The sequence below is a fragment of the Drosophila guanche genome, unplaced genomic scaffold (genome assembly GCF_900245975.1).
Source record: "Drosophila guanche unplaced genomic scaffold, DGUA_6, whole genome shotgun sequence".
Classification (NCBI taxonomy): Eukaryota; Metazoa; Arthropoda; class Insecta; order Diptera; family Drosophilidae; genus Drosophila; species Drosophila guanche.
Genome location: NW_022995780.1, coordinates 33,623 through 61,597, shown reverse-complemented (window position 1 = coordinate 61,597; position 27,975 = coordinate 33,623). Strand labels below are relative to the sequence as shown.

Sequence of the window (27,975 nt, the reverse complement as noted above, 5' to 3'; positions counted from 1 at the left end):
AACATCCAAACATCTTCCATGAAGTTCCATTCAGCGTCCTGTTTCGCTGGAGCGCGCCTGTTCGCGGCCATTGCCGCGCTCAATGTACCAATTGCTGTTGTCCTTTCGCTTCTGGTCACGCTTGTGGCGACTCTGCTCGCGCTGCTGCATCAGCTTCTCATGCCACTCTCCGCTGCCGTCGCTCTCGTCACGCTCACCGCTGTTGGCGTGGCGCTGCTTCTTGCCGTTCTTGTGGAAGCGCTCACGCTTACCGGAGGCATCATCGTTGTGACGCCTCTTGTTGTGCTCCTTCGAATAATCCTCCTCCTTGCTCCTGCCGCGACTATTGTCCCGCTTGCCCTCGTGCGAGTGATTCGGATTATACTTGTCATTGTAGCGATCCTTGGAGGCATTCGGCGAGTACTTGTCATTGTACCGATCCACCTTCGGCTTGGGTTGTTTATGGGAATTGCCATTGCCATTGTAATTGCCTGTTGCCTGTTCTCTACCATCTGGATGGAAAGCCTTTGCTTCGTTTGTACTAGTGACGTCGCCCTCATCATCGACGCCTCCAGTGCCTAGTGCGCCCAGTTTCTCGGTGACCTTTTCAAAATTGCGAAAGGCTTGAGACTGTTGCAGCACATCGTGGACAGCATCACCGATCTCATCTACCAGAGATCCGGGAGCCGGCAGCGGGCTTTCCAAGCACATGGAGGCAACCTGCACGTACTGGCCATCGCTGCATTTGTGTGCCTTTTTTAGATCCTGCTTTGTTATGTCCATCGGTTCCATGGAGTCGCCGAGCCCTGGCCAGGCCTTAAATTTCTTGTACTTTTTGCCCTGACGCATTCCCCCTTTGTCCTGGTCTTGGCCATAGGCATTGCTGTAGTACATTCCTCCATCTGGGGCATAGGCTGGACCCTGCCCGGAGCTTAGGTACTGCAGTTGCTTGGACATTATATCGATTTCGGCTCGCATCAGGTTGTTCGACATCTCCAGCTCGCCCAGTCGGCGCTCCAGCTCGGCTATGGGTTTGTCGTTGCCAAGACCCGGCCACTCTGGATGCTGCAGCTTGCCGATGAAGCCCAGAATGGCCAGGGTGGCGCCCACATAGAAGACGGCCGTGAGGCTGTTCTGCATCAACGGATACATACGATATAGGGCCTCAAGCTTAGTTTCTTGCTGCAAGAAATTCATTTCTGGCTCCACATACGGCTCCGTTTCGGTATGCTTGTGGCGTCGCTGCCTGTGCGGTGGCGGCGGCGGCGGTGGAAGCGGCGGCAGCACTCCTCCCATATCTCTGTGACTGAGCCGTATGGGGGTGTTGGGAAGCTCGTTGAAGTTCAGGTCGGCCAGGGTGTCACGCAGAAAGGGATGGGGGGAAATGCGATCGGTGCTCTCGCAGTCACTGATGATGGAAATGCCATCGGAAATATCATCCGCCTGGGAGTCATCTACCACGGCAAGGTTGCATCTGTTCCATGGAAAGATAATATTTTTATTTCAGAATAATTCTACCTCTATATTTGCATACCTGTCGTTTTCATGCTTATCTTCGGTGTCGCCGCACTGAAACTCCCCTGGAACTTTGGCCTCCTCGTTGCTGTTGAGCTTGTCCATCACCTCCTCGATCCTGTCCGATGGCAGAATGGTCCATGTGGATGATGTTGTGCTGACGCCGAGCGAGTCCTCGGTGGATGTTGACTTCGAGTGGGATTTGGGCTTATCGCTACCGCTGCTGCTGCTACAGCTGCTGTCCTCGTCCATGCTGTTATCTTTGCCTGGGAAATGTGAGGAAATCGTTGGGTAAATAATTTATAAAACTATGTTTTAAATTTTTTACTGTGAGTTGTTGTCGAAACTGCATCCAGCTGACAATAAGAATAAAAAGCTGAAAAGGTAGGCAGCAGTGGAATGCAGCCTAAAGTAGGGTTGAAAAGGACAGAGCTTCCTGCAGCAGGAAAACAAAGGAGATAACGAGAGTGTTGTCTGCCTGCCTCTTCAGCAGGATAAAGCAGGATGGGGGAGCAGTGCATTTCCTGCAGCGCGTGACCTTCCAACGAGGCCTAAAATATACACACGCACACACGAACGGAGCGGCTGGCTATCTCGCTCGCGCATGAACTGTTGCATTTATTTTGCGTTTGCTGGGGCTCTCAGGGCTGTCGGTATACATGCACACGCAACTGCATATACCCACACATATGCGCACAATTTTGCAGATTTTTCATATGTCTTATATTTTACAATTTAAATTTGTATTTAAAAGCAAAACAAAGCAAAAAATGCATTTATGTATGTATACAATGTACGTGCTATGTATGGGTGAGTCTCAGCACATCTGTTTGTTTGTCTGCATGTGTGTGCACTTTGTTTTCATTTGATTTCTATCATTCAATTAAAACCATTCACTGGACAAGTAGTTCGTTCTGTTTACCTTGAATCACGCAATGACGGACAGTTCTCTGCAGCTAGTGACACTTTTCCTTAGTTGTCGCAATTTGAGATAAAAACCATAAATAAACGTCGCAGTTCTCCCGCAGCGAAACGTCACGAGCAGTGTGACCGCGCAGATTTATCCACAAAATATACCGTCAGTAAATCACAAATATACCGAAATGAAAGTCTAATTTTCAACATAGACCGTAAACGTACCGTTGAAAATGATTTTGGTTAATTTTGATATTCTTTTAAATATTACAAGCTAGTTGGGCCTGATAACACTGAATATATACTTTTATCCGATTTATGAATCAATTTTCTATAATTCAGTGTAAATAAAAACCTTCCCCTTTATTGGATTGATTGTAAAGTAAGGTTTCGTCATACAGGACGTCATATCAGGAACATATTTATGAATGAAAGAGCCTATTTATACCCTATCTATACCTTATTTCCTTTAGCTAATGTCCAGACTTTGTTTTAAAAACATTTTAAATTACATTTCTAGAACGGCATTCATTTCCTCAATATCTTTTTCCCTAAAATCACGAGGTAAGTTTATAGTTTCGACTACGGTGTGTTTTTGCTGGAAAATCCACCACTTTCACTGTGGTTAGTTATTCGATTTAAAAAAAGTCTCAACAATCGAGAAAATTCGGAAAAACTCACCTTATAAGTTCTTCTCCATGATGCGCCGAACTTCGCCAGCCTCCGAGCTCAGCTCCCAGTCGGATGAGGCGTGTCGCCCCTGTGGACTGGATCTGGACTGTACCCGCTGCAGAGTGAGGCTCCTCGAAGCGGGCGCCATGCCCTTTGCACCCATGGGCATGGTGTGGCGTGGAGCTGGTACTGGATATCCTCGCGGACTCAGGGGCATTGTCATGAGACGCTGTTGCTGTTGATGCTGCTGCTGGAGATGCTGTTGCATAATATGCTGCTGCTGTTGCTGCTGTTGCTGCTGCTGATGTTGCTGGTGCTGCTGTTGCAGTTGCAGCTGCTGGTGATGCTGTGGCGTCCAATAGATCTGACTCTGTCCGCTGGGGGCACGTTCGAGGATCAGCGGCGTGGCACGGCCATCCTGCAGCACATAGGTGCCCTGGCCCTGTCTCTGGCTGGCCACAAACTTTGGCTGCATGTACAGACTGTTGTGGTGATAGTCCACCAGCTTGGCGGCCTGCAGCCCCTCGCCCGTCTCCACCAGCACATACTCGGTCGGTGTGAGCCTCATCAGCTGTGGCAGCTGCTGGCTGGAGAGATACTGCTCCGAGTCGTTGGACAGCAGGCTGCTGCGCTTGTTCACGTGCGCGTAAATGGGCGAGGCAGCGGCTGATACGGGCACAAAACGCGACTGTGGCAGGCTCTGCACGCGAAGCGGCACCTGAGGCCGGGCGACGGCGCTCAGCTGTGAGGCGGAACGCTTGTGGCTGCTGGTCTCCACAGAGGCGTACGAGACGGGCGAGGTGTCCGCCGCGGCGACTGAAGCGGAGGCGGGACTCCTCTGGCTCTGGCTGTGGCTCTGGCTGCGGCTCTCATAGATGGGCTGCATCTTTGCCGCGGGAAGCGGCGTGCGGCTAATGGATTTGCGGCAAAACTCCTTGACCTTTTCGAGTATCTCCTCGCGTGTGAGGAGGCCGCCAATCCGGCGGCTGGAGGCACTGCTCGAGCGACGCATCACCACCGTCGCGGCTGCATCGCTGGGTGTCGCCTCGCTCTCGCTCTCATAGCCACGACGTGTGTGCATCTGGTTGGGACTCGCCTGTTGGATCATGTTGTCCATCACACTCTGGCAGCGTGCGGGTGGCGCCTGCTGTTGCGGATGCTGTTGCATCTGTTGGACAGGGATTATTGGTGTGCCGTCGAGTATCATCACCTGACGATTGCGGCCGCTGATTCCCGAGAAGGTGTTGCGCTGCAACGAACCTCTGACAAACTGTTGCTGCTGCTGCTGCTGCTGCTGCTGCTGCTGGACGGGCTGCTGCTGGACGGGCTGCAGCTGGACGGGCTGCAGCTGATTCGGTTGCAGATGCTCGTAGATATTCTCTTGACTCTGCTGCTGTCCCTGTTGATGCTGCTGCTGCTGTAAGACCTTGTGGTAAAGCTGACGATCGGTCACCTCTTTGATGGCCTTCAGCTTCTCCCAGTCATTCTGATGACCGCTACTGGCCTGCTGCTGCTGCTGCTGCTGCTGCTGCTGCTGCTGATTGCTCTCTTGGACTGGCATCTTACGCTGCGGCGTAGAGGTGGCCAGGGGCTTCAGCTGCTCATCGCTGGCTGGCTGCACATGGACAGAGGCCAGGGATCGACGCTGGCCTACAGCCTCCAGCCGGCTGGGGTGATTCTTTTGGCTCTGTGCCCGGATCTGGCTCCTGTCCATCGAGGCGGAGCGTTGGAAGCGGCTGGGATTGTGGCTTTCCGGCGAAACGCGTCTGGGTATCAGGCTCTGCCGCTCCAATGTGCGCTGGAAGGGCGCACCGCCATTCTGGACCGCATGGCCGTTGGTATACTCGGAGGAGGGTCGCATGGCCTGTCCATTCGGCAGACGACCGTTCGAGTTGGGGTTCTGTTTCTGATTCTGATGGCTCTGTCGCTCCAGCAGTATGCGCCGCATCTCCGTGGGCACATCTCCGCCACTGGCCTTGCGGTACTCCTCCGGGCCCTGCCCGTAAACGGACCTGGGCATGGGCATCACCGGCTTGGGCGTTGTCTTGCGCTTGGGCGCGAACAAGCTGTTGGAGAGGCGCTGCAGCACGGACAGCTTTTTGGTGTTGCTTTGGCGCAGGGCGGCCAGCGACTCGGCCACCTGCTGGCGCCGCTCCTCTGGTGTCCTTAGCAACGACGCCGAGGGCGAGGGCGAGGCCATGGGAGACGCCGTGGGCGAGGGTGTGGCGCCCAGCTCCCGCTTGGGCATCAAGGCCAGACCCTTGCGCTCCAGATAGGCCTGAAACTCCTCAGAGCTGATGGTGTTCGTGAAGGTCGAGGGTGGCTCGTGATCCTTTGAGACCGCCGGCTGCTGCTGTTGCTGGCTGCTGCTCATGTCCTGAGGCGTGAGGTTCTCCTCCTGATTGCCGTTCGTATTTGGTTGGGAGAGATCGTCGCTGGACTCGCTCTTGGTCAGTGGTCCATCGATCTCATCCAGATCGTCGTCGGAGCTTATCTGCAGCTTCTTCACGCGCTCGTCGAACTTCTTGGCGTTCTTGGTGACCTCAGCGGCATTGAAAAAGTCGCCCTCGGTGTCGGGAGTGCCCGTTCGTATCTTGATATTGGCCAATTCCGGATAATTGGGCTTCGAGCACTTTTTGAATGTTTTCGGATTGTGATTCAATTTGGGCTGCTTAATTGCCTTGGGCTCTTTATAGCGATTGATGCCCGTTTGCTTGCGCTTGGGTATCTCCTTCTCCTTTTGCTGCTGCTGCTCCTTTTGCTGCTGCTGCTGCTGCTGCTGCTCCTCCTCTTCGCTCTTGAGGCGCGCGAGCACTGTGGGATCGTAGACGAAATAGGCGTCTGGGTTCTTAATGTATGTCTTTACATATTTCGATTGCTTAAGTACTTCCTCGGTGGTTATGTACTCCTCAGCACCTGTAGCTTGCACCTTTCCGTTCTTCTTGCGCGCATTCGTCTCGTTCTTCTGCTGCTCTCGTTCTCGTTCTCGCTCCCGCTCTCGTTCCTTTTCGCGTTCTCGTTCGCGTTCGCGCAACTGTTGGGTGACCGTCTTGCGTACGCTCAATGTCGAACGCTTCGTGGGCACTGGCGGCGGTGTCTTCTTCTCCTTGGCTACGCCTCCTCCTACTCCTCCACCCGCTATGTGGCCATTCCGGAAGGGATTCTTTTGATCAACAATCGGCTCGCCCGTCGTAAACTTGCGTATCTTCTCGTCGTTTGGATTGAAGCTCACCGTTTTCTTTTTTGGCTTGACGTTGCCCTTTTCCAATGTGGCATAGCACGCGTCACTCTCGAAGGCCTCCACTATCTTTAATGTTGCATCGATGTAGTCAATCGAGTCGCTCTCTATCTCTGATTCTCGCTGATTTGCAGTACCGTTTTCGACTCTCTCTTTCTGTGGTTCTGTTTGTTGGGGCTGTGGCTGTGGCTGTGGTTGTGGTTCTTCGGCTTCGTTGATTACAATGCCATTTGGTTTGCAATTTCTCTCCTCGACAATCGCCTCAGACATGTTTCGTTGTAGAGGCTCTCCAATGGCTGCTGAGGGGGGGCTGGTAATGAGGGATAGAGCTTGGAGGGGACTTGGAGTGGAAGATTTGGAAGAGTGGAAGAGTTGGAATTGGATTTCGTATATCCGCCCACCATTGATAATGCCTGCCCTGAATGTCCGCTAAAGGAAATCTGATCAAAATAAAACCGCGAATTATTCGATTCATTCATTTAAACGTTCATTGATTCATTCATGGCATGTACTCACGTCTAAATATCTCTTCCTTTTTTGTGTGGGCTAAGAAGAGTTCCCACGCAGTCTCCATTCAGCAGTTCCGTTAATCAATTGGCCGCCAGAACCTGGAAAAATGCCAAAAGATTAGCGTAAACATTAAGTTTTGAGTGGTAGGCGTCTTGAGGCGGGCACGGGGAGGATAATTCGTGTACCCCTAATCCCTCAATTTGCCATCAGGGCGATGTCTGTCTCTTTCAGTCTGTTTCCATACATTTCATGGGCCATTAATCAACAAATGGATACAAAAAACACAAAAAAAACAGTGAAATATAAAAGCAGAAACTGGTTTTGTTTTTTTTTGGCAACTTTCGTATCGATTCTGGTTATACAGAGCCAGCCCAGAGTCCAGAGCAAGAGCAAGGTGGTTGATAAATATCCCCAATTAAACAGACAACACCTACGGCACTCGAGGGGTACTTATGTACATATCCAAATGATTTGTCAGTTTTGAACTTTATCATAAACTAAAACATAAATCATAATAATCAGTCCTGAAGTTCATTTAATACCCGCATTGGGAGTTGCTTTTAAAGTAATCTAAGACTCTCCCAAGTCTTGGCCCAATTGTGGTGGCTTCACGAGCATAATGGGTCAGGCATCGCCTTACCTTTTAGCACCAATCAGTGGCAGTGGCTGCCAGAGAACGGGGGAAGGCAAGGAGGCCGAGATGAAATCAATATTTTACAATAATTTCGCAGCGGGCCGCCAAAGGTGACACTCTACTTAGAATGTGGGTCAGAGAGCAGCGCCAGCCCCTGACTGACAGAGTGCGCTGGGGTTGGGTGGAGGAGGGATGGGCAGCCAGCGAGGAGACGACTTAAACCGGTTTGCTGCATTTCTAAGTGCACAAACATCCAATTTGCATAACCGGGGGCCCCCTTTTGAGTTTTTCTTTTTGTTTTTTTAAATCTAGACAGCGGCGTCGCTGGATGGGGGGAAACAATTGTAAATACTAGCTGCGATATTGTCGGAGATTATTTTTTATTTTGGGAGTTATGCATCTCATCTGTTGGAATAAGCCTTGAACCGCGAAGAATATACGTAAATATTTCCATCTTTTGTATGCCAAAAATTATAGTTCAACCTTTAGATAGTAATAAAACAGTAAATAGATAAATAGATAAGTATTTAAGTTTTATTCAAGTATAGTTCGTAAGATAAAAGGAAATATCAAAAAAATCAATTTGAATTTAATTTTTGTTCATATTTTGTCATTTTCCCCAAGTCAATGCATAATTCTCTGTAACGATTTGTGAGCTATTTTTGGGCCTGCCTGTTCCCCTTTCTTATGATGATGATGAGCTCATGGGCTACGCCACTGTTTCAACTCGCAATATCTAGTGCACCTTGGATACACGGACAGTTGCGCATTTAGTGCTCGCCTCATGAAATCGCCGCTAAATTGCAAATTGCTCAAAGACCCGACCCGACCCGAGCTCCTCCTCCTCCTCCTCCCACTGCCACTCCCACTGCCATTGTGCCACCTTTGTGCCCGTGTGCTAATCCATCGCTAATCTGGTCTCTCGCTTGCATGCGATTATTATTACTATAATTTTTGCATAGATTCGAGAGTCTTGAGAAACGAAACAAAAAAAGGAAAACAACAAATACTTTTGGCTTGTGTTGCGACGGGCAGGTGTGTTGCAGAACCCCCTCCCCGGTACAACTAGTTGAAAACTGCCGACCGTGAACCGTGGCAATGGGCAGAAATCACATAAAACTATGCGGCACCACCACCCTTTTTTGTTTTTTTCGTTTCTGGTTCTCTGGGGGTAGCCGTAGCCTGGCGGGGGTCACCGTCACCATCGGCCACCCTTAGAACTAGCAACCACCCCAACAACTGAAGGCCAAACCATCCCCCGGAACCCCGTAACTCCGAACCCCGTGCAGGAAGGACCACGACAAAACGACTCTCTGGAGAAAGTTCTTGGATTATTGGAAAACATTTCATTGCGTTTCGGTGCAGTTCAGAGAAGCACGCACTTTCCGCTGCAGGGACAAATCCAAATCCAAATCCATTCGATTCGCCATGTGCCGCACACACGGCACACAACAATTCCAATCGAAAAACATTCAAAATTCTACTTCGTTTTATTGCCAAGGGAAACCCTTAACACACAATAGTTCCAACTAATGCCTAAAATACAATATAAAAATGCCTCTAGCAATCCGTATCGCCGGAATGAAATGTTATTTAGGGGATTTACTCGAATTGTTTACCAACTTCGAATATCGTTTCAAATGTAAAACTGTTTTCCTTATCTCCCATATTTATTTGTATTGTTTTTACCACTCCCATATTTAATTTTAGTGTTCATATTTTACTCGAGATTTCGCAGATAATTGTTTTTTAACTGTTATTATATAAATACAAGCAAAATGCTGGTAAGGAATCTGAGTAATTAGTTTCCCTTCTTGATTTCCTTTTTCTTTGTTCAAATTTTACTCAAAGCCAAATGTTTACGAACAGTTCTTGGCCTGAGAATGTTTTTCTTCATAATGAGAGTTCCACTCCACTCCACTCCACTCCACTTTTGCTCTCATTAAGCGTCTTAATTTGTCTATAATTTGTTTTTTGTTTAGTGGAAAGAGTTGTTTGGGTTTATTTTTGGGAGAATTACACTTTTTTGTATTCGTTAACACTTTTTCCGGTTCTTGATGGGATACAATGTAACGTTCGGCCTTTCTTTAAGGCCTTTAGAGTGGGCGGAAAACCAAGCGAAGATCTACAAAAATGAAGTACTTGCATTTATTTATTTCTTTTCCATACTTTTGAGGAATTCCTTTTGGATATTTCCATGTGTTGCTGGGATTCATCGATTAAATGTTTCATTTATATTTCCGCAGCATTTGTTAATCTTTTTGAAACCGCTCCAAATCGCTGGAGAAGCAGGCAGTTCGGCAATGCTGTGAATCATTTCTTTTTGGCCAGACTTTTATCAGATGCGATTATTGGATGGTCGGTCCTTTGTCCTCACACACACACACTAGGGATAAACGTTTAGTGGTGTGAGAAGATTTTGGCGCATGACTCGAATGTCATAAAGTCAATGACCATAGTCCCATCCAGACGTTGTTTATGTCCGCATCTTGCGGATGAGCTGCGACAAATGTCCAGAGCCACACTACATGACTCGTGCAGATTGCAGACTGCAGATGGAGGATGCCGGCGAGGAGTTTGGGCCAATCGATAGATGAAACACACATTTGCCAAAAACCGAAGCAACTTGAGACTCCCAGCTGCTTTGGAATTGGGTATTGGTAATTGGAAATTGGGAAACTGCAGGGCCTCCCAGGCTATGATGATGGCTGCGTCTTGTAATGAACGCCTTAAACGCGTAAACAAAACGCGAGGGAATGGGAATGTGTAAAAACAACAACAACTACAGAAAAACACGCAGCACGCAGCCCAACTGATGACTGACATTGACGATAAATGAACAATCGACCTCAATAAAGGCAGACAACAACAACAACACACACAAACACACAGCCAGAAGAGCAGCCCGTGTACTTACTATTCCGCTCTATTCCCATATCTTACCCCAGTATGTACATATGTACCGTACGTTCATATGCCCGCCAGATATCTACGACTCGGGAAATTTTCACTCGGGAATTGAGTTGATCAATTTTATTTAGGTGCTCTCTCTCTCTCTCTCTCTCTCTCTTTCTCTTTCTCTTCCATCCCGCACGACCCCCCGGCGAGACTACAGCAGCAGCAGCAGCACTTGGATAAGTCAAGAGCTGAAAACAAAAGGCGGTAACAATGGACTTTATTGCGACCAATAAATGACTATAGGGAACGCACAGATGATACGTAAAACCCATGGGGAAATATCTGCATATATTCATATATATTTTCTGCATGCAAATATTATATTTAAAAACGATTCTAAATAACTACTGAACAAATAAATATTTAAATAAATATATTAATGAGTGAGAGCCATTACAATGGTAGCTTTAGTATATCTATATCTCTATCTACCTCTATCTACATATCTCTACAAATTCTAGAGCCAAAGCTATCAACTGCTTTAAGATTCCACATAAGATTCTTCTTTCTTCTTTCTAAAAAGAAACCCCATTAACATTATATCTCTAGCTAAAATCTTCTGGCATTGAACCACACAGAAATCCTCCCATCATCTACTTTATTTAATTTATAATTTAGTCATGCCCCTGGATTTATTAGTATTCACTCGACAGCCTAACAGCTTAACAGCGTAATGCTTAATAAACGTTCATTCGCACATTAAATGCAATTCCACTATTTAGGCTAAGTGCCAGTAAAATATTGCCCAAATACGACACGAATAATATCAACTGATTGGGACACCTGATGATGGCATATTCTCTGACATTTAAAGGTCCTTCAAAACGTTTTGAATAATCGAGTTTCGAGATCCTACGACGAGTATCTTGTGCTCGTGCAATTGCTATTAAATGTTCCCTAGGGAAAGGGGACCGCCATCGAAAGGCTCTCTCAAAGTCTTGGCCTTTCTTTGAACATGTTCTTTTTGGTGGAGGAGGATGGATGGGATGGTTGGTTGGAGTCAAACATTTTTATGCTGCCCCAAGACCCATTTTATTTTGGTCAATTCAATTCCGTTTTAGTGCTCGCGTCATGAACTTTAGAACTTGGCAAACAGGTTGGGTCAAGAGAGTGGCTGTGGCTGTGGCTGTGTGTTCTCAAGCAATGCCTCCTCGACTTGACTTGCCACAAAACGTAGAACGTAGAACGTAGAACGGACGTGGAGTACACAGTGTGTACTTGTGTGTACCAGTATGCGGATGCTTCAAAAGATACCAAGACCAGACCAGACATAAGACTCGTACTCGTACTCGTAAAGTGCTGGCGCAATTTTCGGTGCTTCGTGACGCCACTCTTGACCAGTTGGAACCACGGGCAGAACGTGGCTCTGGCATTGGATTCGTTTCTTTTTTATTTTGGGCTTTTTGCTTTTTTATGTGGCTCTGGTTTCAGATTGGAGCCCTCGACAAAGCCCAATTGCTGGGACTGCTGGAGTTGTACGCAGGCACGCACAACGTAGTATAGTGCCCGCCGCTCCGTTCCTCGCATAATTAATTGCGCAACACTTACGGCACAGAGATCTCTCCATACAGATATATGTACACACGTGTATTGTGTGTTATATGTGTACATATTTGTGTGTGTTTGTTGTGTTTGTGTGTACTCAAATATCAGCTTGAATGAAGAGCTGAAGAGAGCCTCAGGCTCCATCTCTGTCTCTGACTTCTTTAGCTCCGGCTTTACGACTCTGGAGTATCTATGCATCTACCGTGGTGGCTTTCATACCCTATGTAAGTCGTAGTGATACCAAAGGGAATATTGAGCACAAGGCAGCCAACTGGGCTAATAAAATCACTATAGCTGCCCATTGCCATAATAAGGTATATTGTTAATCAAAATTCAAATATTGAATCTGTTGTCTGTTGTTGCTATTTAAATAGAAATTCAATTCTCTTCTTGGTTATTTTTCGTTGGAATAAAATTGGTTTAAAAGAAGTATCCCATAGTCGAGGCGGCATTCGGCTTGGGCATTTGTATCGCTCTGTGTTTGCCTTTGTATTTGCTCTTTTTATTTGATCTCGATGAGGAGTAGAAGGAGGAGGAGGAGCTGGAGTAGTAGTAAGAGGAGGCGGAGAAGTCTTGCGGCCAAGCAGGAGATGAGATCAGGCGAATGGTTGGATGGAGGAGAGCACCCGGAGTCCGTTCAGCCGGCTCAAGTGTTTGTTTTTATTTACGAGAAATGTGCGTACGAGAAATGCCAGAGATGATATTTACGAGTATACGCTCGTATTTATATTTATATAATGATATGCATATGCCCAGGGCCTGGTGCTATGCTCCGGGGCTTGGGCTGTGGCTCCTCCGGGGCAATCTGTGCAATCTAATGAATCTTTAATTGTTCACTTAATACGTCACATGTGCGCGTGGCAGTGGCAGTGGCAGTGGCGGTGCCAGAGAATGGCTTTGGTTTGGTTGTGGTTGTGGACCAATTGAGTGGCGGCCACTCCTCCTCCTCCCTCGCTTCAGTGTCTGAGATTGACCTTTGGCTAATCTGGGGGCCCCTATCCCCATTCCGATCATCAATTTGAAATTTTAAACATTCAGTTTTCAGTTTTACAGTTTTTCAGTTTTGTAGTTTACGGTTTTCCATTCCACACAATTAATTGATGGAAGATGACGTCGCAACAATAGTTGCCCCCATTGACCCATAAAATTCCTATCGATGCCCAAGCACGCTCGCTGCGGTGTAATACAGTGGACACAGGCTATAAAGTCTATTACAATTTTTGCCAGGGAAACGGATCAACAACATTTAAATAAACTAGAATCCCCAGAGCATGCAAATCTTTAACGTAACATAACAAAAACATGATGCATAAAATGTTTCCATTACATTCTCTATTAAATTGTCTATCTAGTTTCTATTAAATATAAAAATAATTATCCAAATTAAAATTTTCTTCCATCTCCATGGTTATATTTGAACTATGCTACTTTTTAGTGAGTTCTTTCTATGAAAATTGGGCAAATTTAAAAATTCCTTGCAGGCAGCAAGGGCAGCAATACGTCTGCGAGATTCGGACCTAAGGACGTCACGACCATATGGTCACTCAGCGATCTTTAGGGACACTAATATAGGACCTCATAGGACTGATTATTGCGCTCCCAGAGAGTACACAGCCACCCCCTTCGAGGCTATAATCCCCCCCCCCCCCCCCCCAGGAGAGGAATGGCTCGAGGGCACACCTGGCCCAACGGGGGCCATAAACATCTTTACAGATGGATCCAAGCTAGACAACAAAGTTGGCGGAGGAATCTACTCCGGGCAACTAAATATGAGGCATTCCTTTCGCCTTCCAGACCACTGCAGTGTCTTCCAAGCGGAAGCCATTGCTATAAATGAAGCGCTAAGATGCCTTCAAGAGATCTCAGTCACGGCTACTCACCTCAGCATCTATAGTGACACGACCACAGTGGCAAATTGTCGCAAATGAGACGAGATGGCAAGGCAATATGTTATTAGCCTAATATGGGTCCCGGGCACCAGGACATTGAAGGCAACTGCATAGCAGACGAGTTGGCCAGATCTGGCACTACACTCCCCCTTAAACTCCCCCCAAAATAAGAGTACTATACCCTGCAAACAACGAACAGGTGGCAAATGGTCACGGGCTGTCGCATCACCCGACCAACGTGGCCAGACATCTCGAAAAAACGCACCGCTTAACTATGCAAACTCAGCAGACATACATAGTTGCATCGTAGTCATTCGCTCTCTTACAGGGCACTGGCTAATAGGCAACCATGCAAATAGGCTGGGTGCCCCCTATAACGACTTATGTCGTAGCTGTAAAGACGAGGACGAGGAGGAGGAGGAGACAGTAGAACATCTGTTCTGCTCCTGCCCGGCTCTCTCAGACCGCCTCAACCTAACATAACCTTAAAATTCCTTTGAGGTATCAGCTATTAAATCATGAAAACTCATTGAGCTGAACACCCTTGGCCATAATTGACGGATCCTTATCGAGCGTTCACTGTTAATGGCTGCTGTCAAAGCCCATCACGGATATGTCAAGCTGAGTTAGTTAGTTTTTTGCACTATCTGGGTTAGGTTTTACTATACTATAAATCTGAGCAGCGGCCGAGCGGGGGATTGCCTTCATCAAATGCTAAATGTGCGAGCGGTCCCCGGACCGTGCCGGGTCCCATGCGATGCGGCGATATTGATTGATTTTAACAATCGCCCCATAAATGGCCGTCCGGCCCGGGCCCGGCGGCGGCACTGCCACTGATTACAACCTGCGGCTCTGTGCTGTGATGTTATGTGTTGGGTGAGTGGTACACGTCATCGCGCGTCCACTGTACCCACCGTTCATCGTGCAACATACAATATCTCGCATACACCGCATGACGTCACTTGCTCTTGCCACAGAAGGAAAAGCGTTTGTTGTGCGCCGCGCCATTCCATGGAGCCCCCAAGAAGAAGTTGGGAGTAGAAGTTGAGGAGTTGGGGGAGTCTTTCTTGTGTTTCATTTCATGGATAACTCACGAGTCGTACGAGTTGAGTATCTGCGCCGTTTTGTGGAGATTGTGCAATGGCTGGAAGCACCAGAAGTGTTTTGTGCGCACACAAACACTCAGATACGCAGGTAGGTACAATGTTGCAAAAGCACCGTTAAACGACGGCGGATATCAATGTATGAAAGAGTATGTGTGTTCCACAATGGAGGTAGAAACAATAGTGGCGCGTGCCATCAGGGACAAAGAATATCTCAACCTATTTAGATGTATCATTGAAGTATTTGTACGTTTATTTTGCCACTAAATATGTATATCAAGAGTAATTTTTCATAAAGAGTATTTCTTCACTGAAAAGTCTCAGAATATTACTAATGTAATTACACGTAATTATAATAGCAAGTTTTATAGCTTGCATGACACCTCTCAAAAAACATTCCCACTGCTGCTATATAAAACTATTAGATCTACAGATATGAATCTACATTTTGTGTCTACCATACAAAAATAATCAGAGAGAGAAACATTTTTAATAAATCTACAGATATTTGAAATATATTTTCAAGTACAATTCTAATTTAAATCAAATCAATCTATCATTCAATGTGCCTTAGGAAAGCGTTAATATCGTGCACAAAAGTGCAGTTTGCATGTTATAAAATTGTATTTCAATTTGTTTGACTACTACGAGTATTATTACAGCCCATTAATCAGATTCTAAATACATTTACATACAATATGTATATGTACATAAATTTGCATGCATTTCCAAAGGTCTTATTCATATTTAAACTTGAAAAAGTACAAAGAGACACTACATTATTATAGTCACGCACATGAGATTGAATGGAGTAACAAAAAAAGGGAATTTACCAATATATAATGGTAGTCCGTGTAGAAACTTAAATATTTTCTGTGTGATCTCTTGTTTTGTTCATAGTCGTACATTAATTTGCCACAAATTTATCGCTCAAATGCTGATGATAAGTACATTTGTGGGTAGGTACGGTGCGGACTTATGTGTATCGAATTACCCGAGACCCGAGCTGCGGTCTGGAATCAACAGGTGAACTACTAACCTACCAACCAGCAGCAACCACTCGACCGTCCGAACTCAACCCTACTCCCTCGAAGCGGGGGCTCCACTTTCGTGTCGAGTGTGTGGTTCGGTGGAGCAGCTTTGCTGCTGCTGCCGCTGTGCAGTGGAGCAACTACTCGTACTCGTTGTCGTCTCGTACCGCTCGCTGGGGGAAATTCAGTTGCAATTATTACACAGATGCTTGCACAAACAATTTTTATGACATCGGAGTCGAGACCGGTGGCTGTCTCCCTGTCTCCGATTGTCTGCCTCCGGCTCTGCCTCCGCCACTGCCTCTGCGGTGGGGCTCTGCCGCTGACGATTGACATATGATTTGATTGCGTTTACAGCAGCCGGCTGCCGGTTGTGCGACCTGCACCCCTCTCCCTCTCACTCTCTCTTGGTTGGGAGGGGCCCTGGGGTTGATGTACCGCTTCGCCATAAAACGTTGCGCAAGTTTTCAGAAGTAACACGAAACGGGGCAAAGGAAGAGATATCCCCCAACCCCACATCACTTCCCAGCCAAAAACTAAACGTAATCGTATTCGCACAAAACAAAAAAAATTAACGAAAAACGCTGTGTGTGACTTTTCCGGCAGTTAGACTTTGTCACATTTCCATAAATACAAATAAGCAAACAGCAAAATCATACAATAATTCGTCACAGTGAAGCGTCTCTGCAGAGCCACAGACGTACAGGGTCTCTCCAGTTAGAAATACAATTTAGGTTTTACCTTCCCTGGAGAGATCGATCCGCATCCAAAGAGAGCTTTTACTGTAACACTTAGTGGGTAGAACTGCACACGTTAGTGTGTTTTTCGAGTACATAACGACAGTCAATTGAGGAATGGAATGGAATGGGATGGAATGGCGATTACACTGGCATGTGAGGGTCTCTTTCACGTGTTTGTGTGTGTGATTGGAGGTTGCTCGCTTAGCGGGGGCTTTTCGGTTTCAGTTCCACTTCCAGCCATAAATCATGATATTTCGTTATGACATTTCGACTGTGACTGTGTTAGCACATTACAAAAAGCCATCACACCTACACAGCAGATTCACCTTGACTATGTGTGATAACGATCACGATCACATCATAATGGATGTGCGATTGCATGTGTGTGTGAACAGCTGTGTTCGTAAACTGAAAAACATTTTGTATGTGTCAGTATAAACTTCTGGGAAGACAGCTTTACAACTGCGGTGGAGATTATAGTAACTGTGATTATTGTTGATGATATCCAAGAAAATATTAACAGAATTATTTTAAGATGACTGGGACTCATTAGTTATTCATTATTAACCTACATGGTCTACAAAAAAAGAGATATTTATGTAGACATGTACACGTTTTACTTTAAGGAAACTGGCATTACATTGAGGAATCCATGAATACGATTCCTTAACAAGTTTTAAGACACTTTTTCCCATCCCATGGGAACATTTGATTGTGTAAATATCCCTAACCAGCCCAGGGTGGAACCACTATTATGTTGCCCCCATCTGTATGTTTGTTTGCCTGCATGTATGGCTTTCCAGACATAAGACGTTTTAAGACGACTCACGGCAAACAAATACATGGGAAGTACATAAGCTTTTTTTTTGGCACTCCCTTTGCCAATGTCTGCATGTATGTATGTATGTGTGTGCTTATGTGGAAGAATCCTTAAACCGGTATGGGTTATGGGTTAAGGGGGTATCGGGTGTCAGGCATGGCAACGTCATCGTTCTGCCACGCCAAAAAACGCGCCTTGAAGACAGCTAATATACGAGTACATGAGTATACAATAAGGCCCCTGTCTGACTAAGCACCAGTGGCATACAGTGTATACTGTACATACAGGTATCTTTAGTATATTTTATCCACATTTGTTTAATATATTTAAAAAAGTCAGTTAGTTGGTTGGCCAAATAGGCAGCTGTTGGGGCTTGGTGGCATAGCTGCTTTTTCGCTTGCCAGCAGCAACAGATTGCAAAAAGATTAAACCTCTCTGATAAGATAGCAAAAATTATCTTACCGAGCGCACACAACAAAACCGCACAAACACACACATACAGTGGATCCGCTCCAATTCTAATTTGAATTCCAAGCAATGACACACTACAGAGAGAGTGAGAAAGGCTGGAAAAACCCAAGCGCAGCAAGCGCTCTCAAACAGACACACACAAATGCATGGTGGTACACCTATGCACTTGGAAAGCAGCGGAAGATGCATTTGGAGAACAACAGCAAGAACTAGAGAGAGAATGCTATTACTCTACTGAGAGTACACACAATAAAGTACCCTTTACTCAGTGGAAGCCATAGCGAATCTATGGACTTATTTATGGACTTCATATTAGTTTACCAATTATTTTTCGTGCATTGGTAGATAAATACTGATCGAAAATCAATTCCTGGCGGCTGCCGCATATACCCTTATGTTTTACGAGTGCCAGGGTGTCAAAAGCAACTGTGAAAGACATTAAATTGCAGCCGGCGATGCTGCTGCTGAGCTGGTACAGCGCTGCTCTACTCTCTTCCGCTCTTCTCTCTATATGGCTTTGATTTTGCTGTTGTTGCTTCTGCTGCAGCGCAGCCTAATCTCTTCCGCTCCACTCAATGCATGGCTTTGCTTGTGATGCTGCTGCTGCATCGCCGCTCAGCTCTGTACCGCTTCGGTTTGGCTGTTGCTGTCTATCCTCCCCCGTTCTCCCCCCTGAAAGTCATTGCTTTTTCCGCTCTGCCCCTACCTATGCGCACCACTATGCTCTGGCTGCTGTAGAGCTGCCCACTCTCTTCCGCTCTGCTCCCTTCACCTATTTCCTTTTGCTCTGCTTTTGGTTTGGCTTTCTTCGTTTGCCTTTGTTACCGTTATTGTTATTGCAGCGGCTTTAGTATGCCGTTGCGCACAGTTGGTTTAATAATTCGAAAATGTTTTTGAGTGTGTGTCTCCCTCTTCTCTCCCACAAAACACCATTTTCAGGCCGCCGCCGCAGAACAGCTCTGTTTTGTTAATGTCGTCGTCTGTGAGTGGGTGAGGGGTTCGTGGCTCGGGGTACGGGTTATGGGTACACGGGGTTCATTCACCGGCAAACCCAACCAGAGACAAATGCCAATAAGAACATCCCGAGTTGGTTGGTTGGACTCACTCGTAGAAAAACTCCAATTCTTGGTTAAGCCGAAACACAGATACTATCACCACACACACACAAACACACACAGATACCACCACTCACACACACTCAACAGAGGCTTGTTTTTTTGGTGGTTGTTGTTGTAGTGTTATTAATTTCGCCGTAAACGACCATTAACCCGTAGGCACGTTAAAAAAAAGCTATTGTGTACCTCTCTCTCGTACGCTCTCCTTGGCTGTTAGATGATTGCAAAAAGCAGTCAACCGCTCCGCTTCCACCGGTAATTATAAAAACAATAGTAAACACAATTTACTACGCGCACTATACGACGGAATACGGCGTTGTAAAAAATAAATAAAACAAAAGCACGTCCGCTAGCCAATAGAACGTCTGCACATTTATTAAACACTTTTAAACACAAACAAACAAAATAAAACACGCAAAAACTCCAGCCAAGACTCCAAGAAATTTAAACGTAGTGCTTGCACCGATACACGACAGACGAGAACCCGCGCAGTTCAAACACAACACACAACACGTTCGCTCCAGTGTGACAGCGGATTTATATATAAAATATACCGTGAGGGCCTCGTAAATATACCAAAAATACCATTGCATCTTCGAAATATACCGTAAATATACCGTAGCCTTACATCAGGTTCCTCGATTTTGATGTTCTATTGTATATTACTAGCTTATAAATACTTTCACCACTAAAACAATAATTTAATCTGATTGAAAAATCAATTTTAATTATTATAAATACTCTTTTTTATTGGATTGTATATCTTATGACCTTATATTTTGCAAATTTGTATTTGAATTTTTCATTCATATCACCCCCATTGGAAGCACGGGAGCCTTGTCTTCAGTATGTAAATGTATGTATATAATTAAAAGATACATGTATATTAACTGATAATTTTTCTGAAAGGGAGACGGAACGGCAACATAAGTAAATATTATAATTAACACGAAGTTGTTTGGGGGGCCGTTCTTCTATCTTCACAACATAATTGGTTCTATAATCCGGTAACGACATTATCATTCATAATTCATTATTTATATTAATTATAATTCTGTATCATCATTATCGTCTAACTAATCACCTATGGATGGTGTTTTCATTGAATTTATCTCTTTTCTTATATTTCTATATATTTTTTATGTTTAAAAATTAAAGTTTTATATTTAGTTAATCATTTATTTTTTATCTACATAAAATCTACATTTTTATTCAATTTAAATCAATCAATCAATTAATTTTGTTTCGAATCTGTTTGAAATCTTCTCAAAAATGTGTTACCTTCTCAAATATACCGTAATATACCGAACAATTGTCGAAATATACCTATATATACCGCTATACCGTACATGTACCGTCGACTCAATTTCGACGTAAAAATATACCGAAAAGTATAAAATATACCGTCAACGGTCACCCTGGTGGTGACCAGGGAGCAGTGTTGCCAATTTAGCTATTCTCTCACTCGATCTATCTATTTTAAATTGCTCAATGCGGGATACATTGTAAAATATCGGGTACGGGAATTATAGCTATTTTAACTTTTTTTTAGACCTTTGTCAGCTCTAAGTAGTTTTATGCTTTTCGATGCCACCTTGTAGTTTTTTCCATATAAAATGTTTTTTTTTTAAATTGAATGATATTTATAATCTTGGCTATTTTTAGCGTTTTTCAAAGCTTAGTTAAGGTTTTTTACCACCAAAATGTTGGCAACACTGCAAGCCAGCTCTCAAATCTGGTAAATTTATGTTATAAAATTAGACGGTTTACAACAGGTAAAACGGCAAAAAAAATCCAGCTAGGCAAGTTAAATTACACCAGCTATTTCAATTTCCTCCTTCTCTTTGTCACGCATTGATGCTGCTTGTGAGTGCGAGTGAAAGGGTTCTGCGCAGTAAGTGTGAGTTAAACCTCGCACCTAATAGTATACTATACTATTTGGTTAGCGGTTAAACGAAACTATGGTGTGATTAATTAACCCTATATGGCATGGGGGTTAAAGTTGTCCATTACGAGAAAATTAGTAAAAGTTCTTTTTTTTTAAATTTGATTTTTTAACCACTTACTACTTGAAAGTAGTCGTTATTTTGGCTTTTTAGTCGATTTTCTTTTGCTTAGACTCATCAAAAAAATGCATCGAAAAGTCATATTCAGCGCGCATATGCTAAAATAGGGATTAATAGGGAAATTAAATTTTAAAAAAAGAAACAAACACAGACACGCGTACCGCAAATTATTTTTCTCTTAATATTTGTGTACCTTATTCGTAATTTTCCATTTCCATCTCTGCACAGCCTGCAGACGGGAATCCAGAGCCATTAGCGATTATATTACTCACATCAAAAGACTGGGAGAGGTTCAAGTCGATAACCATCAACCATGATTGACAGAAATCTGAGAAGTTTGTTCCAAGCGGAGCAATAAACACAGGGGGTTAAATGCATTTTAATTATTTTATTCACATATTTAGCGTATTTCGAAGCCAGTGGAAAATGCTTTAAAAATGTCTTTGTGCGCCTAGTCTAGACAATGAAGACCATGTGGGGCAAGTTGAACTCAATGAAAGCGTCGTGCAAGTTGACGTTGAAATTTCATTTGAATATGGCAGGGCCCCATCCAAAGGAGAACAAGTCACAGGTAATCAAGTAGGCCTGCAGGAAACACTCAACAGCAAGGCTACACAAACCAAAAGTCAAGCTACAGTTGACGTTGAATCGTGTTCCCCAAATTGATTTTCGAACATTCGTGCCAAAATGGCAGAATTGGTACCCAAGGCCAATTGGGTTCGTTGGTTCTGAAAGCGATACGGAAATAAGTTTTTCGTAAAGGTGGACGAGAATTTCATGTGAGACACGTTCAATCTCTTATTCCTGGAGGGTGAGAATTATCAGAGGAGCCTCAATGTGATCCTCAACGATTCCGAGCCCGATGCTGGAAACAATTTCGATGTGGAGGCCGCTAAGCTCTACGGGCGTATCCACGCCAGATTCATTCTCACAGATCATGGCATCGAACTGATCTACCAGAAGTTTCAAAAGGCGTCTTTGGCACATGTCCACGCGCCTTATGCACTCGCCAGAAAGTCCTTCCCATTGCCATGAGCGACACACCTGGCCAAGAAATGGTGCGACTCTACTCTACTCTACCCAAGCACTCCAAGGCGAAGTATTATATGCAAAGGTCGGTTCCCGCTATTGTCTATTTATCAATTCTTTGTTAATGTATTTGGATTCCATACGCAGACTGTTTGGCTTCAAGATTCATCCCCTGGCAGTTGGCTCTGAGTCCTCTGACCGTCAGGAAGCTGATAATTAAGAGTACAGCGCCCTGCCATAACCAATTTCCCCGTGTATGATTGCCGGATTGCTTTAGACCTACATTGATGGTCACAGAACACAAACACAAAGTCAACCGTTTTTGTGGTTGAGTATCATTTCTTGAGTCAAACTTTATATTTCAAAAATGGTGTTCCAACTCAGATTGGAAATATTAAGCCCGCCCGCCACCAACTGTGCTCTTCGCGCCATCGCAATAATCAACACCGAAAACTCACCACGGTCAGAGCCGTTTCGCTCCGATGGCTGGTATCGATACACATCGCTATGCGAAATTGCAGGGCGGGCTTTGAGAAAATTCAAATTGTACTATCAATAAAGAAAAACTGGCATTTATTATAATTTATTGTTTATTAACGTTTCATCTGTGTGAACTGTTTTTTATGATAGTTACGAATAATTATTGTTAATTACAGGCTAAGCTTTAATTGCTAGAATTTAGCAAAGTTCCTAAAAAAAAATATATGACATTACACAATATTATTATTACATCGATTTTCACCGTTCCGACACGTTTTACAACTATTTCGATAGCGCAACCAAAACAAATACAAAAAAAAATTCTAGTTAAAATAACATAAAATATTAAAACTTGCATTATTTTTGTTTGAAACCGAAAAGTGTTTAAAGAGCACAACTCCGTTCCCGTACCCAGGGGATCGTACGATTCGCATTGCAAATTAACATTAGAATTAAGCACTAGACAAAACGAAACGCTCTAAAACAGCTCTAATCCAAAAATAATAATTAAACAATTAAATTGAGCTACACAAAAAAAGTATTTAGTATACAATATATGGGTATGCAAGGTATTACATAAGAATATCTAAGCATAAACATTGAATTTCGCTATTAAACAAAAACAAAATCAAATAAAAACAATTAACGTGGCCCTGACAAACACTTCAAAAAAATCTCCCGACCCACTACCACTCACCGCTCCAATTAAACTCTTAAGAAACAAAAAAAAAACAGTATAAAAACGAAAAAAAACACCATCAAATCTGATAAGAATGCTCTCTCTCTCTCAAGGACAATGGCAATGGTTTTGATAACGCACTGGGGTATGGGTGGGGGGGGGGGGGGGGGGGGGGGGGGGGGGGGGGAGAGCAGGAGGAGTACGAAAATCAGCCTTGGTCTCAATTCGACAAACGCAATATTTCATCTAACATCGGAAATGACATATTAATTAATTATTAATTATGTATATATTGTTTTAGATGTTTCACTTTCGTATACAATGTAGTCAAATTGTCTGCGATAATTCAATTGAAAACAAGACCCGAGTTTGAGATATGCACACTGGGAAATATCCCACAGGAATTATTGTAGAACATTATTGTCTCGCCACCATGGCGAGCGGGTATATTGATTTTGATCGTGTTTTGAATTTTTTACAGGGTATTAAAATGTATTCGGAACACGACACGCACTTTTCTTGTAACCAAATTCACTTCATTCATTTATGCATCTCTTCCTCTCTCTATCGCTCTCTCTCTCCATCAGTCACTGGCTGATCGGTAACTCACCCGCCACCCACCAAAACCACACCGAAAACACCTGACCGCTCTCTATTGTTTGGTCACGCTCTCTCTCTCTCTATCCCTATCAGTGTTCGTATGAGTATTGCTTTGATATCTCTCTTTGAAGCCAGGCTTCGGACGTGGGTTAGAGTGAAACAGATGGATGGCTGGGCTGGGGCTGGGGGTGGTGATTGTTGTGTTTGCGATAGGCGATTGTTATCTGTGGCTCAGCGATTGGCATCAATCGATGCTCTAACTGTTAATGAGTGGGGGATGATATTAGGCGTTGTATGGGGCAGGGGGCGAGGGCTGCTGGAACCGAACACTGGACTCGAACACACATGCACACACATACAGGCACTCATACATGCTGACACATACACACATCCATCCATCCATACATACATATCATATATACACTATTCTAATTATTACATAATGATGCTAACAACGGTTTTTTCGTTTCTTTTTCACTTGGAAGGCAAACAAGCATTTCACAACACTGGACATGGATCTCCAACGTCGCCGACGCCAACGCCCACGTCTGCGTCGTGCCGCTCCATCACCATCACCACAACCGACACCATCACCAGCACCAGCTCATCCGTCTGGTCATTGCAGCGCACTCGTCAATGCCGCCCTCAGCTGTGTGGTTGTGGGTGTAGCCGGAGACTTGTGCAGCACACTGGGCCTCACCGCAACAGGGGACTGCAACTGGGATTGGGACTGGGATTGTAGAAGGATGGGTGGCGGAGTATTGCTATTGGTTTCAGGTGTATCCGATATATCACCGCTGACACTGCTCGCGGGCGAAAGCATTGAGCTGGTTTCCGTCTCGCTCAGGCAACTGCTCAGCTGTCGGATGACACTTGTGGCAGATTGCTCCCGTTGCAGCTGCTCCTGCTGCTCCCGCTGATAGAGAAACTTGCGGGCTGCCGTCACATTGACCACACTCACCGACTTGGAGATGGAATTCTTTACAGAACTGGGCGCAGGCGGTACGAGGGCCAATTGGTTCTGCGACTGGGATTGCGTGGGCGATGGCGCCATCTCCTCCAGTGTGAGCATGGTGGCCGATGAGGAGGCCGGTGAGCTGTAGCCATCGTCCAGCATGCTGGTGTCCATCGGCTGTACACCGCCGGACTCGGCCTCGACGCTTTTCTGTAGATTCTCAATGAGGTACAGGACAATCCGTTCCAGCTGCTGGGGCGCCTGCGAGGCAGGCAGATCCGGACTGCTGCTCTGCGTCGGCACATCCGCCTTGATGATGGTCGAGAACTTGTTCTTCATCTCTTGCACCTTCTGACGGCCGGCCTCCTCGTCCAGCAGCGTGTTGACGCACAGGAACGAGTGCACCTTATTGCTCCCGCGATCAATCTCCAGGAATCCCTTCGTGTGCAGGTATATGAAGCGTCCATTGCGCGACAGCAGACGGTAGCAGCTCTCGCCATAGTCGCTGTTGCAGTCGTACATCTGCCTCAGAGCCACAATCACCCAGCGGACATCGTCCAGATGCATAAAGCAGAACGGACTAAGATTTCGCACCTGCAAAAAAATTGGACCGGAGGTGGAATTAATAAATCTTCGATTTAGTGGCACACAGTGGCTTACCTCATCCTTCATGTAGCCGGCGACAAGGCCAATCCTTTGATCACAGTCAATGATGCTGCCGTCGATGAGGTGCCGCGTCCGATATTCCAGCTGGTACGGTTCGGGCTGGCGGTAGAGCAGACTGGAGCCAAAGTCCTCGCATTCTGGCGACTCGGCACGGACACCTTCCTCGCGCAGCACACGGGCCATGGCCACCAGGACAATGTCGTTGCCACTGATGCCATGCAGCGCCGCCTGGGCAATGGCATCGTGCTGGGGCAGACAACCGGTAATGGCCGCCGCAGCTGCTGCGACTGCCGTCGCCTCGGCAGCGGCTGCTGCTGCGGCCGCAGCCAGCATGTTGTTGTTGCGCGATCTACGGATCAACTGCGAGACAATGGGATAATTGGCAGCCGCGCCGCCCGTCAGCGAGGAGTCGCTGCGCCGAAAACAGCCATCGATCTTCACCCGCTCGTACTGGCGGCTGGCCTCGGCGCGCGTGGAGGCACGCGCCACACGAATCGTGAAGCAGCGGCGATCCGAGCGCAGCCTTTCGTCTATGGCCGCCAGATGGGCAATGGTACGAGGGCTGGGGCTGCGTCGTGGATAGATCTCTTCGCAGCCTAGGTCTTGGTCCGCTGTCATCTCTTCGAGGTCCGGCTCCGCGTCCGCCTCCTCGTCGGCATCCTCCTCCACATCGCTGCCCGAAACGGATGCCGATGTGGATGTAGAGCGGTGCTGCTGCTGCCGCTTCTGAGAATGCGTCGTCTGGCGCTGCTGGTAGAACAGCGTCTCGATGTCACGTGGAATGAGCTGCTGTCGGAGCAGGGCCTGGTCATCCGGGTGCGTGATCTGCAACAGATTCTGCCCATACAGATCCGACTGGCAGTGGCCCAGCAGCTGCTCCACGCTGGAGGAGACCAGAACGATCTGGCCATTGCAGGTGATGGTGATAAAGCAGCTGTCGAGCAGCTGCATCAGCGTGTCCGTTAAATGGAGACTGGGATTCTGTGTGGCGGCCGACGCTGTATTGCCGCTGGATGGGTCCTGCGATGACACACCCTTCAGGCAGAGTATACGCCGCCGTCGTGTGGCCGACTTCCCGAAAACATACTGGAGACGGAGGCCGTGGGTGGCGAAACGCAGGACGGCCGTCTTGTCCAGGCGGCGGGAGGATTCGGCTGCATGTGGCACCATCGTGGCCAGCTCCTGTATGCTGGCATTGAGCTTGTCCCGTCGCTGTTTTTCGGCCAGATTTCGGGCCTCTCGTCCATTTGCTGCCTCCGATGCAGCAGCAGCCGCCGCCGCTCCTGGCCCACCGGATGAGCCCAATGCTGCCGATGCTGCTGCTGTTGTTGCGACGTCGACGGCGGCAGCGGCTGTTGCTGTCTCTGCTGCGGCCATTGCGCACGTTACTGTTATGTGTGTGTGGGTGTTCTGGTGCTTGTGTGTGTGTGTGTAAATTGTTTTTGCCTTGCTTTTGATTGAAACGTTCTTATGGTTTTCCACCGTTACCCGTTTCCCATTCGCTAATTGGCGCCTTGCGGAAAATGGAAATCGTCACTCTCCATAACAGGATGATGGGGAGTGTTCTCTCACTCGCACTCGCACTCCCTTCCTCCACTGGTACTAGTACTACTACTTCTTATGCTGCTGCCGATGGCTCTCTCTCACGATGTTCGCTCTTTTATTAGTTTTTAATATTTGATATACATATGTATACATATATACACATGTATATATATTTGCTTTTCTTTAAAGTTTTCAAGGTCTCGCTTATGCTGTCGTGATGTTGTTGCTGTTTCTGTTGTTGTTGTTATGGCTAACCACCTTTACCTACGACCCTCTCTCGCTCTCGCTCGCTCGCACTGTCGCGCGGGCTCTCACCATCGAAAGTCACTCTCTCACGCAACGTTGTACATATGTTTTCTCTTTTTTTTTTTAATTACTGTTTATTTGCCTCAGCTGGGAATTATTCTTTTCCCGTATTTTTCCGCTCTATTTTAGTATGGTTCTTGTTATTCTTAATATATTTATTTTTTTTTTGCTGCTTCGTTTTTGTTGTAGTTTTTGATTGCGTTGCGAATTTAAGTATTTTGTTGTTGTTTTTGTTGTTGCTGCTGCTGATGTTAATATTATGTTTGTTGTTTTTGTTGTTGTGGATCGTCGTAGATGAGTGAGGTAAGTGCTGCTTTGCTTTGCCTTGCTCTCTTTCTCTCTCGTCCTCTCGTGTGTCAATTTGAGCTGCGTTTATTTTTTTCATCACACATTTACCAATAATCGCACTAGTTTTGTTTATATTAAGTGATTAATTGTTTATTAAACAATTATGTAGCGCACGACGACATTTGTGGTTGCATATCGATATATTGATCGATGACATGCGATATGT

At 45.8% G+C, this 27,975-nt stretch overlaps 3 protein-coding genes and 1 pseudogene across 5 annotated transcripts; 1 reads left to right on the top strand and 3 right to left on the bottom strand.

Annotated features, from left to right (window-relative positions):
* Nucleotides 1-30: 30 nt before the first annotated feature.
* On the bottom strand, nt 31-1,746 carry LOC117591397. The gene is made up of 2 exons (XM_034284642.1): nt 1,514-1,746; nt 31-1,453 (listed from the first exon to the last, which is right to left on the bottom strand). Exons 1-2 carry the CDS (start codon nt 1,744-1,746, stop codon nt 31-33), a joined length of 1,656 nt encoding a protein of 551 aa, XP_034140533.1.
* On the bottom strand, nt 1,624-19,648 carry LOC117591418 (mediator of RNA polymerase II transcription subunit 15). 2 transcript variants are annotated; one of them, XM_034284671.1, is made up of 5 exons: nt 19,322-19,648; nt 10,854-10,859; nt 6,836-6,927; nt 3,091-6,759; nt 1,624-1,760 (listed from the first exon to the last, which is right to left on the bottom strand). In XM_034284671.1, exon 4 carries the CDS (start codon nt 6,587-6,589, stop codon nt 3,092-3,094), a length of 3,498 nt encoding a protein of 1,165 aa, XP_034140562.1. In that variant the 5' UTR covers nt 6,590-6,759; nt 6,836-6,927; nt 10,854-10,859; nt 19,322-19,648; the 3' UTR covers nt 1,624-1,760; nt 3,091. The 2 variants fall into 2 exon arrangements, with proteins under 2 accessions (XP_034140562.1, XP_034140564.1); XM_034284673.1 differs by lacking the exon at nt 10,854-10,859.
* LOC117591420 (circadian locomoter output cycles protein kaput) lies at nt 12,906-27,975 on the bottom strand. 2 transcript variants are annotated; one of them, XM_034284676.1, is made up of 4 exons: nt 25,605-27,975; nt 24,594-25,538; nt 24,536-24,563; nt 12,906-12,916 (listed from the first exon to the last, which is right to left on the bottom strand). In XM_034284676.1, the coding sequence occupies exons 1-2, from the start codon at nt 26,985-26,987 to the stop codon at nt 24,606-24,608; spliced, it is 2,316 nt and encodes a 771-aa protein (XP_034140567.1). In that variant the 5' UTR covers nt 26,988-27,975; the 3' UTR covers nt 12,906-12,916; nt 24,536-24,563; nt 24,594-24,605. The 2 variants fall into 2 exon arrangements, with proteins under 2 accessions (XP_034140567.1, XP_034140566.1); XM_034284675.1 differs by lacking the exon at nt 12,906-12,916 and having other exon boundaries at nt 23,660-25,538.
* LOC117591396 lies at nt 21,889-22,450 on the top strand (annotated as a pseudogene).

What these genes read in the sequence shown, in the direction of transcription:
- LOC117591397 (XM_034284642.1), bottom strand. Translation starts at nt 1,746, where the DNA reads ATGGACGAGGACAGCAGCTGTAGCAGCAGCAGCGGTAGCGATAAGCCC. An exon ending in GATAAGCATGAAAACGACAG is followed by an intron (nt 1,454 to 1,513) that starts GTATGCAAATAT and finishes TCCATGGAACAG; the next exon opens with ATGCAACCTTGCCGTGGTAG.
- LOC117591418 (XM_034284671.1), bottom strand. Translation starts at nt 6,589, where the DNA reads ATGTCTGAGGCGATTGTCGAGGAGAGAAATTGCAAACCAAATGGCATT.
- LOC117591420 (XM_034284676.1), bottom strand. Translation starts at nt 26,987, where the DNA reads ATGGCCGCAGCAGAGACAGCAACAGCCGCTGCCGCCGTCGACGTCGCA. An exon ending in CCGGCTACATGAAGGATGAG is followed by an intron (nt 25,539 to 25,604) that starts GTAAGCCACTGT and finishes ATTTTTTTGCAG; the next exon opens with GTGCGAAATCTTAGTCCGTT.